General features: G+C 40.1%; 1 protein-coding gene across 1 annotated transcript in view; it reads left to right on the forward strand.

The window, feature by feature from the left end:
• The window catches only part of LOC133540742 (glypican-5-like), a 130846-nt gene that overhangs the window by 27338 nt on the left and 90424 nt on the right, over positions 1 to 13084 (forward strand). Inside the window, exons 3-4 of the mRNA XM_061883632.1 lie at positions 11182 to 11732; positions 12230 to 12412. Coding sequence (XP_061739616.1) covers positions 11182 to 11732; positions 12230 to 12412 — 734 coding nt within the window. The remainder of the gene's footprint in view (positions 1 to 11181; positions 11733 to 12229; positions 12413 to 13084) is intronic.

Raw genomic sequence — 13084 nt, forward strand, 5'->3', positions numbered from 1 at the left:
ACACAGAGAGTAAGAAGCGGTACAAAATGGATTAGAACGGACGGATTAAAAAAATAAATAAAAAAATAATAATTGTATTTTTATCAAATTTTTTTACTTGGGACTTCCCACGGGCCGGGTTTTGGATGCTGTGGCGGGCTGAATCTAAAGTTTCACTTTTGAATCACATAGCTGTGGTGCATTCAAGGAACCTTGATTAAAGTTTCAAACAGAGGCGTCACTAGTTTTTTTAAAGACAGGGAATGCCTGCCCCCCACAATATTAACAATTATAGTAATGATGTATTTCATGATAATTATTATCCACTATTATGGATCGGTAACTTTCATATTTGAAAAAATACGGTACCCTTTTCCATATTTTTGTGTGTGTTAATAAATGTAACATTTAAAAAAATCAGCAGAGTATGATAACTGTGCTGTCCAGGTTTTAATGTATGTTTTTAAAAAGCCAGAGTCAACCACATTAAGTCAAATACAATTTTTTTTAGTGCATGTTTGTGGGGCGAGGACGTTAGGTTCAGGGTAGTGTGTCTAATAATTCAGGAGTGTAACAAAAATAATAGTAAAAATAATAATAAAAAGGTTATATTAAAGACCAAAATTGGCCCACAAACAAAATCTAGCCTATTAATTGTGTATACCTAATTAAACAACATAATTTTGGCTACAAGGCTTCAATTAATTATGAGTGACCCCTGTGTTCTTCAACGGATTAGCTGACACTCTCAAAGTATCCCCTCTCTTAAACACACTCATTATAGGCCTCTAGAGTAACTGAGACATGCCCAGAGCGGTTGTAGCCAGGATCTGTTTACACCTTATCCAATACCCCAGTGTGTGTCTGCATGTGTTTCATCAAGCACTCTAAGACCTTATTGCCTTATCCCTCCACATCACAGATTTCAGCCAATCATAGAGACTGAAGAGAAGGTCATGTCTGACAAAAGCATTAGTGTCATTACTATAAAACACACATTTTTGAAATTTGCTTATTTCGTTTCGAGGACTGAATATTCTTTTGAGAATTCGTACATCACTGGTTTGACGGGAACGCGTAAAACCAATGGTTAAGGGCTAAGAAAAGAATTCGGATTGAGCCCTAGCCCTGTCACTTGATGCTGTTTGTCTTGGAGCAACTACTGCCAGGACACGGGCATGCAAACACATACGGCCAGACGTTCACACCAAGTACTTAAGGTATTTGATCCTTGCCCCTGCAGTTGCAGTTTTGTCTTTATAAATAGCTGCTTCTTTTGAGATAACCCCAAATAGTCTGTAAATCCGGTCGAATAATGAACATAATTACAAGATTAAAAGGTTGGGGTTACAACACTGTACTTGTTGTTCAAGGATTTGTGTTTAAGTATTATGTGTTTGTGCAGCTGTACAAAGTTGTGCCAGACAAACTGGCCTGTGAAGTGGTGAAAGTCACAGATAAATAGGTGTCTTTCTCCCTTGCACCCAGTTGTCTGTCTCTGTGTGTGTGTGCGTGTGTGTGTGTGTGTGTGTGTGTGTGTGTGTGTGTGTGTGTGTGTGTGTGTGTGTGTGTGTGTGTGTGTGTGTGTCCAGATGCCATCAGATTGACATCAATGTGTTGAAATGGCAAGTTTCAAACATAGACCCACACCGCTTGCATATACTGTCACTGCGGATTGGAGGGAGCCGTGCCCTGTATTAAATCCTGTCAGACATAAGAAACATAATAGATCATAAGGTCTGGCCCATAATCACCTGTCTATAGATAACCGGGTAGTGAAAACAGGGTGCATTAACAAGTGAGCTATTTCGGTTTGGAGAGCTTTTGGTTGAAGGGACTCAAGGTTAGTCAGATAGGCAAGAATAAACGCAAACTAATATGCAATGCAATGAAAATGACACATCTTCTAAAAGCGGTACAGTGGGTGTAACAGTCACCATAGGGAAAATATTCAATATACTGTATAACTCAAACTATATTGTTGGTGAGACTATTTCTTGTATGAGGTGCTGAACAATGTTGATTCATCTGTTTTTGTGTTATTGTTTTAAAACCATGAATTGATTAACGTGGACCCCGACTTAAACGAGTTGAAAAACTTATTCGGGTGTTACCATTTAGTTGTCAATTGTACGGAATATGTACTGTACTGTGCAATCTACTAATAAAAGCTTCATTCAAGCAATCAATCCAAAAAAAAAAACACAACTTTTTTGATATATCATCAATCAATCAATCAATGTTTACTTATATAGCCCTAAATCACTATATACTGTTACCAACGTGCCTACAGAATAGGTGTCAAACGCAAGAGCAGGTCTATTACCTTGTTTTTGTGTTGCCCACCAAGTCATTTAATGTGGGTATTTTAATGTCATCTTATGTTGACCGTCACTTAAATTAATGTGGCCTGCCACATAATTTGTGTGGCCTACCACACCATTTAATGCGGTCATTATAATTTCATTTTATTTTGTCAGCCACATAATTTATCGTGGCCTACCACACATTCATTATTTTTGTGGCCTGCCACATCATTTTATGTTGCTCACTAAATAATTGAATGTGGTAATTTTAATGTCAGTAATGTGGTCGGCCACAACATATAGGATAGGATAGGTCTTTATTGTAATTGTACAAGTACAACAAAACTGAGTTTTCAGCACAAACCTGTTCAAGATTAGACAAACAAACAGTGTACAGGGTTACAGAACAAGAACGCTGATGGGTCGCCATAAGGCGCCCCGTAAAAGATGGGGAAAAGGTAAACGCTGGGGAAGGATGTGTAAAAAAATACAATCCAGACTGAGCTCCAAGGGGGGCACAGTCTGGAGTGGGAAAAAACCTCCATAGCAAAGCACATATACATTATACAACATACGTCTCGAGATATCTAGCAACAGAGGGAAAGTAGTTCAAGATCATGGTGGTAGGCTGCAGCTCTCAGGCGCTGACCATCCATTCATCACCCCTATGGGATTTGCGTCGAGGACGCTGGGTTGTAGCATATATTTTGTGGATGTGTGTGTGTGTAAACCCGTTGTGTGTCTCTGTTCCGCGGCCTTGATGTATTGTGCAGTCGCTAGTCCAAAGTCAACAACAACAGGTGTGTGTCCATGAGAGACAAGAAGGGAGTTTGTTGTGTCTTCACTGCACCATCCTTCGGGAGAGTCTCGAAGCCAGGGAAACAATCCAAATTAGAATATTTTGTATGCGGGTGAAAATAAAGTTTGCTTTCCACTCTAAATTGTCTATGACTGGTCCTCAAAACTGCGGGGTAAACAGTCCGATGTAATCCACAGTTCTTCCCGCATCCTCCAATCATTTGTGGCAGCTTTGGGGTACTTTGAGGACTGCCAGCAACTTCCAATTTGTCGACAAACCAGAGCAACGCTTATTCCAATCAGCAGATGTCCTGTTGTCATAATTCCGAAAAGGGGCACTGAAAAAAATAACTCATAAGATTTACTTAGAAAAATTATTGTAAGTATTTGCACGCGAATGATTTAAGTAAAATTTAAGTAATCAAGTAACTCTCACTTGCCAGTATCAAGTAAATTGTACTTACCATATAACATAACAGTTGTGAAGATATTAAGTAACAGTTACTTAATTACATCCAAGTTTTAAGTTTTATTTATTTAAACAAATTAAGTAAAGTGAACTTGTTTTTCATCGGCAGGAACATCATTTTACTCAAAATTTTAAGTAAATGTTATATACTATATTTCCTTGAATAGCCGTCGGAGCACTAATTATTTTAAAACCTCTACTTACTCCTGCGCTTGTCAATGGCGTGCAGGACAAAAATGTGTGACTATTTGGACTTCAATAAATAATTATTCTGCGGCCGCAGCACAGTAGTTGGGGACAATTACTCTTCGGCATGTCATCGCGCCCACTTTTTCACCATTCTGTATATGTACCGGGAGGATGCATACATTACGCCATTTCTAGTGCGAGATTGCAATGCATACTTGGTCAACAGCCAATTATGTGGCAGGCCACTTAATTTAAGTGGCCTGCCACATAATTTGTGTGGCCTCTCACACCATTTAATGCGGTCATTTAAATGTCATATTATGTTGTCAGCCACATAATTTGTGTGGCCTACCACACCATTTAATGTGGTCATTTTAATGTCATTTTATGTTGTCAGCCACATAATTTAAGGTGGCCTACCACCCCACTTAAAGCGGCCATTTTAATTCTTTATTTTTGTGGCCCGCCACATCATTTTATGTTGCTCATTAAATAATTTGATGTGGTCATTTTAATGTCAGTTTTTGTGGTCCGCCACATCATTTATCGAGGTCGGCCACATATGCTACGTAATTTATTTGGCTTACCACACCATTTAATGTGGTCATTTTAATGTCAGTTTATGTTGTCTACCACATTATTTCTGTGGCCCGCTACATCATTTAACATGATCATTTTAATGTAACTTTCTGTTGTCAGCCACATAATTTAAGTGGCCTGCTACATAATTTGTGTGGCCTAACACACCATTTAATGCTGTCATTATAATGTCATATTATGTTTTCAGCCACATAATTCAATATGGCCTACCACATTTAACATGATCATTTTAATGTAACTTTCTGTTGTCAGCCACATAATTTAAGTGGCCTGCTACATAATTTGTGTGGCCTAACACACCATTTAATGCTGTCATTATAATGTCATATTATGTTTTCAGCCACATAATTCAATATGGCCTACCACACCACTTAATGCGATCATTATTCATCATTCATTATTTTATGTTGCCCACCAAATAATTAAACGTGGTCATTTTAATATCAGTTTATGTGGTCAATCACATCATTTACCGTGGTCTGGTATGTAATTTAATTGGCCTACCACACCATTAAATGTGGTCATTTTAATGTCATTTTATGTGGACAGCCACGTCATTTCAAACGGCCTGCCACATTACTTACGTGGCATGCCACGTCATTTAACGTGAGCATTTAAATGTCAATTTTTGTAGTCCGTCACATCTTTTATGTGGCCTGCCACATAATGTTCATGCCCTTCCACAACATTTATGTGGCCTGCAAAAAAAAGCACTTTCTTCATATGTTCTACAATATGATATTGTTTTGTCAAAATGTTCAAAGGTTATCACAAATCACTAAATAAATGTCTGCTTGTCACTTGACTTCAGATTTTAAAGCAAGATATACATCAATCTGTTAGTAAAAAATATAATATAATAATAATAATCAGCAAAAATAGTTACTTTTACAAATTGTGAAATGAGTTGTATTATGGTACATGTTATATTCATATATATTGACTGTTAAAATGGCCCTCTCAGTGCAGCCATAATTGCAATGTTGCCCTCAATAAAAAGGAGTTTGACACCCCTGGTCTACGGTATTGCGAGCAACACATGCTACTTGGCATCAGTGAACGGGTTCACTGATATTGTTAGCTTTAGCGTTGTGGCTTACATTACAGTTCAGCGTTGTAAATGGTGTTTTTTCCGTGTTACAACTTTTGTAATTTTTTGCTTCACTTCTTTCTCTGCTGACCATGTCTTTGTTGCTTTCACTTCCTTCACTTTGATTATTCTTACATTTTGAACATAGAATAGAATATAATATAATTGAATAGAAAGTACTTTATTGATCCCTGGGGGAAATTCAGCACCACAATAGACAATAAATACTATACAGCATCATTCACATGTGTATAATATAAATATATTATGTATGTATTCTACATTAAAGTGCAGTCAAGAAGGAACATATGCATTGTACAGTCTGATGGCTGTCGGTATGAAGGACCTCCTGTGTCATTCCGTGTTGCATTTTGGGAGTCTGAACCTTCCACTGAAAGTGCTCATTCTCTCCGCCAGGTCCGAGTGTAGTGGGTGCGAGGTGTTGTCCATAATGGCTAGGAGCTTTGCTAGACTGCTCCTTTCTGACACCACCGCCAGAGAGTCTAGCTCCACTCCCACCAAGTTACTTGCCTTCTTTACCAACTTGTCCAGCCTGTTTGCGTCCCTCGCTCTCAGTCCGCTGTCCCAGCAGGCCACGGCGTACAAGAAGGCGCCCGCCACCACCGACTCGTAGAACGTCTTTGTACAGACATTGACGGATCCTAGCCTCCTTAAGAAGTAGAGGCGGCTCTGTCCCTTCTTGTAGAGGGCCTCAGTGTGTTTTGACCCATTCAGCTTGTTGTCGATGTGTACTCTGAGGTATTTATATTCCTCAACCATGTCCGCAACGACCCCCCTAATGGAAACGGGTCGCCGCAGTACTCTTCCTCCTTCCTGGGTCCACAATTAGCTCCTTGGTCTTTGTCACATTGAGCTGGAAGTGGTTCTTTCCATACCATGTGACAAAGTCCTCCACCAGTGCCCTGTATTCCCCATCATCACCATCCTCAATACACCCCACTATTGCAGAGTCATCAGAAAACTTCTGAAGGTGGCAGGACTCTGACTGATAGTGGAAATCGTCAGTGTAGATGGTGAAAAGGAAGGGGGAGAGAACTGTGCCCTGCGGGGCCCCGGTGTTGCTGACCAGCCTGTCAGACACACAGTCGTGCAGTTGCATGTACTGTGGTCTGTCAGTCAGGTAATCAACAACCCAGGACACCAAGGGGGCCTCCACCTGCATCGTCTCTAACTTCACACCCAGTAGCCCAGGCCGTATGGTATCGAACGCACTGGAGAAGTCAAAAAACATGAACCTCACACTGCTCCGCAGGTTTGTCTTGGTGGGTGTGGGCTCGGTTCAGCAGGTAGATGACTGCGTGCTCCATTCCCTGTCGGGGCTGGTAGGGGAACTGGAGTGGGTCCAGATGGGGCTTGATCGCCGGGCGTAGTTGTTCCAGGACTAACCTCTCCATGGTCTTCATGATATGGGAGGTTAGAGCCACCGGCCTATAGTCTTTTGACGTGCTGGGTCGCGTGGACTTGGGGATAGGGACCACGCATGAGGTTTTCTACAGTGTGGGGACTTTCTGCAGCTTAAGGCTCATGTTGAAGATGTGCTGAAGCACACCACACAGCTGTTGGGTTGCAGGCTTTGAGCACCCTGAGGCTCACACCATCAGGACCCACGGCCTTGCCTGTGTGTAACTTCTTTAGCTGTGCGTTCATCTCTTATGCAGACAGACACAATGGTGGGGTCTCGGGTGGTTGGAGGAAAGGGGGTGGGGTCGTCTAGCTGAGGGTGAGGTGTTAAGTGGGGGGAGGTAGTCATTGGAGTTGGGGGGCTGTGATGAGGGGGATGGATTGGTTCGCTGAAGTTGTCTGGGGGCCGGCTGGCATGTCTCGGGGGGTTGTCCTTCAGCTTCCCTTCCATACATACAGGTGACTAGGGGACCTCACGATTCGATTGTGATTCCATTTCAATAATAACTGGAATATTGGTACATATTTAATTATTTTATTGTACTTCATTATCAGATGTTATGACTTTATCATTATATGACTTTAGCTGTTGATGCAGCTTGAACACCCATTCATATCTATGGCTAACAGTGATGTGGCACCGTGTGGATATTAGTATCTCAGTTGATGTAGTTAGACTTCTGTTGTCCAAAGCACTAATTCTTTAGTTGCACATTTGATCTTGCTTAGTTAGTTTAGTTTAGTCTTTATTTAAAAGGACAATGGACAGAAACATTAAGCTCAAAGACAGATATGTTCAGCACCAGAATATAGCTAAATAGTTATTTTCATCTGCAGTCCCTGGCTACCTCAATTAAAGAGATAGAAAAATAATGTAATACATTTACAACAATACAATATACTATAGCATGCCATCAAATTACGAAAAGTCATAAAATGCCCTGTAATTGACACATACTTATTATACAGTACAAAACAACCACACCTCATTTACATCATCACACATAGACAATACCTGCTCTTGTTCACATCTGTCATCATTTATAAAAACAACAATGATTTTAACACACACTCCTCACAGTTTACAACAAAATGTTCTCATGCATAAATATGATACATGCATTAAATTGACATTTCAAACATAGTGCCCACTTTAGTGACCTTGTGAGCAGCTTTAATTGCTCTAAAGCCACTTTTTAACTTCAATTGTGAATGAAGAGTAATCTGTTAGACTTTTCATGTTTGTTGTGACGTTGTTCCAATCTTTTATCGCTTTATATGAAAAGGCTGATTGTGCAAAAGAGATTTTACATCTACAAGTGCTTAAGTGGCGCTGGTGCAGTGTTATTTAGGATTCGATGGGCCATTCGTATTGACGCAAATCTTTGAATGTTAGCAAAATTTAACAGTCTATATATTTTTGGAGAACTAAACAGTGATGGTAGTGTTGTAGTTTTCAGTCAAGGATTTTGAGTGATTGTTTGTGCAAAGTTTCCAATGGTCTAAGTATCATTTTGCTTGCCTGGGGACCAGCATGTTATACAATAATAAAAACAAGACATAATCTTTGCATTAAAATACGTTTGAGTTGCCTATAGTGCTTAGCGATGAACATGGCTTTCCCTCTCTTATCTATGTTTTTGTGTGTCCAGGCTAGCTCCACATTTTAGAACCTTCTATATTACTTTATTTAAGATATCTAAATAATCGATATTTGTATATTTGTCCATCGATTCATAATTGTCCATGTCCCAATTGTGATTCATTCAACATAATGTTTCCCACATCTACTGTTGACCCTTGCCTATTTGAAGTTTAGCGTTCGTGAGAGATTAAATTTTTCTGTTTTAAATTATGAATCTATATATATATTTTAGCGGGTGTATAAAATAGTCAGGAAGAGGTCATGGATGCAAAGGATTCTGGGTATTTGTTGTGTTGCGTTTATGTTGTGTTACTGGGGGGATGTTCTCCCCAAATGTGTTTGTCATTCTTGATTGGTGTAGCTTCACAGCGTGGCGCATACTACTGAGAGTGTTAAAATTGTGTAATCTGTGTCACCCAGTATGCCTTGCAGTCGTGTGCTAGTGTCTGCAGAATCCACACACAATATGGTGCTGGACTGACAAGCAGATTGTACACGCTGTAGAAGGCGACAAAGCCAATGGCTTCATAGCACGCCCTAATACTTATTAACTGGGTGACTGCCAGCAGTCATTCTAGAGAATGTTTGCGCCTCCTATTGTCTCCTTCGCTTTGTGACATGGGTCCTAAATGGCTCTTTGAATGGTAAAGGATACCGATACCTGAACCATGTATATCAAAATTTTCCGAATGGTTCAACCGCCACCCGCCCGAATCTAATTAAAATCTATTTTTTCGTCATGTCACCCGCCCGACTCGCGGTTTAACCGCGGACTCCGCGGATGAGACCGCAAACTGCGCATCTCTAGTACATATGCATCGTTTCTCAAGTAAATTCACATAACATTTTCTAGCAGGAAGAAGTTCTAACTAGACAATATGTTATGTAACTGCACATTTTGCAAGTACAATACTGTACACCGGTTTGTTCATGTGTTAAAATGGATTTTATAATACCTTTGATAACTTTGGGAGTCCAATTATAGGGTTTAGAGCAGTGATTCTCAAACTGTGGCTTCATCTACTGATATGCCAAAGAGTCACGTATTTAAATGTTCAGACATAGTGTTACTGTTCAAACTGTGTGTAATGTTACACTGGCCAAAAATATTAAATATTAATTGTTAAATAAAATGTGTGCCTTTTTTTTCAAGGCCTACTACGCTACAGTATTTTAATGTTGGTCATTATGGTGGTACTTGGAGAGCCAAATGTTTTCTGAGGTGGAAAAAGTTTGGGAACCACTAGTCTTAAAGGCCTACTGAAATGAGATTTTTTTTATTTAAACGGGAATAGCAGGTCCATTCTATGTGTCATACTTGATCATTTCACGATATTGCCATATTTTTGCTGAAAGGATGTAGTAGAGAACATGACGATAAAGTTTGCAACTTTTGGTCGCTAATAGAAAAGCCCTGCCTTTACCGGAAGTATGTGCGCGTGACGTCACGAGTTGCAGGGCTCCACACATATTCACATTGTATTTAATGGGAGCCACCAGCAGTAAAAGCAATTCGGACCGAGAAAGTGACAATTTCCCCGTTCATTTGAGCGAGGATGAAAGATTCGTGAATTAGGATATTAAAGTGAAGGACTAGAAAAAAAAAAAAAAAAGCGACAGCTCCGGGCCGGGGCAAAGTCAGCGTTTCAGATGTAATTAGACACATTTACTAGGATAATTCTGGTAGATCCCTTATCTGCTTATTGTTTTACTAGTTTTTTAGTGAGATTTTAAAGATTGTAAAGACATACCTCGAGGTCGGATGGCTGTGGTGAACACGAAATGTCTCAGAGAGAAGCCGAGGAGCCAAGCTCACAGCTGCCGCTGCTGCAGGACGACAAATAATCCAATGATTTCTCCGGTAAGATATATATCACAATTTCCCCATCCAAAAACATGCTGGTTGTCCTAGAGAAAACATGTTCGCTTGACCGCTCCGTTTGACAACAAACAAAGAAACATCGGCTGTGTCTTGGTGCTAAAGACAGCTGCAATCCACCGCTTTCCACCAACAGCATTGTTTTTTATAGTCTCCATTATTAAATGGACAAATTGCAAAAGATTCAGCAACACAGATGTCCAAAATACTGTGTAGTTATGCGGTTAAAGCAGACAAATTTTAGCCGCGAGTGGTGCAGCTGCTAATATTTCCTGACAGTCAGTGACGTCACGCGTACGCGTCATCATTCCACGATGTTTTCAACAAGAAACTCGCGGGAAATTTAAAATTGCAAATTCGTAAACTAAAAAGGCCGTATTGGCATGTGTTGCAATGTTAATATTCTATCATTGATATATAAACTATCAGACTGGGTGGTCGGTTGTAGTGGGTTTCAGTAGGCCTTTAACCAGTTACAAAATTTTTTTCTTTCGGAAATGTATAAGTGCCCCCATTATTAATATTTTCCCATGTGCTATGTCTAGGAATTTAACACCAGCAAATATAGGGGCTCTACTCTTCAGACTCGCATTTGTGACAAGGCCAATTATGTATTACATAGCCAATAATGCAATCCAAAATAAAATAAAAACGCATTTCATTTGTAACATTTTGCAGAACCTCAGGTCATCCTAATACAGTGATATACAATGAGTTATTCAGCTGAGTGTTAGAACAACTTGATAATGTATGCATGTTAACAGCATGTTTTTACCTTTTTTTCTGTCCTCTTTTTTTCTCTAGACACCTTTGATTCGCTTGTGTCCTTCACATCTAATTTGACCAACACCCTGTTTGACAGCGCCTACGCCAGCCTGGCATCAGACTGTCGTCCCCTTGTTCTTCAGCTTTTCAATGACATTAAACAGCATCTTTCAGGAGACGCTGATACCTCATTGGAACACGGAGTGCGGCGTTTCTATGATGACCTCTTCCCATTGGTCTACCGCCGACTTCTTAACCCTGGTATTGGCCATCTGTCAGCCCACTCTTTTCCCTCTTCCTCCTCACCCAATAATGAAGACTGCCTCAGGATGACGCAACAGGATGTCAGTCCATTTGGGCCCCATCCTCGACTTCTGGTCTCCAGCCTTTCCCGTGCGCTGGGAGTAGGTCGAGCACTGAGCCGATTGCTAAGACTGGCGCGGGACGTTGTGGATGCAACCGAAAAGGCAACGTTATCTAGAGAGTGTGGGCGGAGCTTAGTAAGGATGCAGTATTGCTCCCATTGCAGAGGTCTGACGCTGATCAGGCCCTGTACTGGACTTTGTGTTAACGTTATGAGAGGATGCCTGGTAAGTCTTTATATATTTACACATTTATCTTCATTACTTTGTTATGTTTCTGCATGTATTGCTGTGTATTGGGTTCCCTTCAGGCTTTGAAAAGTTGACACTCTCGCTCACTGTTGCGTACAAAACAAATCGTACGAAAACAGAAATATTAACACAAAATACATTATATACAGAATTATTGTAGTTTTAAGTGCAGAAAACAAGGCAAAAATAAAAATACATGACGCATGAAATGGATAAATCTTCAATAGAACTTTTACCTTTTCTAAAGACATGTTGGTAAAGACAGTGATGAGCGGAAAGGGGAGTGGAGAGCCACACAGACCTTCATACAGTGGAACCTCGATTTACCAACTTAATTGATCCTTGAATATGAAATACAAACATATGAACAATGTGGTTTTAATACCAGAAGCTCAACTTGTGTTGCGTGAGTAAGTGAGGTCTTCCAATCAGATGTATCCCAATTATGTCACTGTTGTCGTCCTTTATTTTAGGTGGGGATATCGGAGCTTGCTGCCCCTTGGAGGAATTTGGTGGTATTGCTCCAACAGTTAGCGGCGACATTAGGGACCAGCAGCAACCACAACAGCATGGAGCTAGCACTGTTGGCTACCAGGAACCACGTGAATGATGCCATCCTGCACGCACAACTGCATGGGCCAAGAATCACAGCAATTGTAAGGAGACCAAACACACTGCTAATGAGGACAAGGAGATCCAACCTCTGCGTCGGCTAAAACAGCTGTAAAATCATATTGGTACCTAAAATGTTTACTGAAAACTTTGATATGGCATATCAGCACAAAAAAATACGAGGCGATTCACAGAAATATATAAATGACCTTATTTTCCAGACAATAGAGCGCACTGTTATATAAACTGCACCTACCAAATTAAAAATATATATTTTTCCATATATTAGCTGCACCGAACTACGTTTTTATAAGCCACAGATATATACATGATGAAATTAGTTATTTACACAGAAAGATTCTGTAAATGTTGTAAATGTTAATGGTGTCTGTAACACAGCAGTAAAACAAAACAAGTCATCTTCATGGATCCACTAACTGCGGAAGCATTACAGAAGAGCAGCCAATCAGTGAGCAGGTTCCGCCACTAAACAGACTTAGTAACTCCACTGTGACCTTTTGGTGAATTTACAGAGGAATTTGTGAAACTGAAACGATACAAAAAAGAATGACATTCTAAATTAATAATAGTAACACAGACACTGACGCTAACGACTCAAGCTTCATTACGCTACGATAGCATGTACAAGTACGCATCAATCAATCAATCAATCAATAAATCAATCAATCAGAGTTTATTTATATTGCTCTAAATCA

This window comes from Nerophis ophidion, linkage group LG22 (assembly GCF_033978795.1).
Source record: "Nerophis ophidion isolate RoL-2023_Sa linkage group LG22, RoL_Noph_v1.0, whole genome shotgun sequence".
NCBI classification, from domain to species: Eukaryota; Metazoa; Chordata; class Actinopteri; order Syngnathiformes; family Syngnathidae; genus Nerophis; species Nerophis ophidion.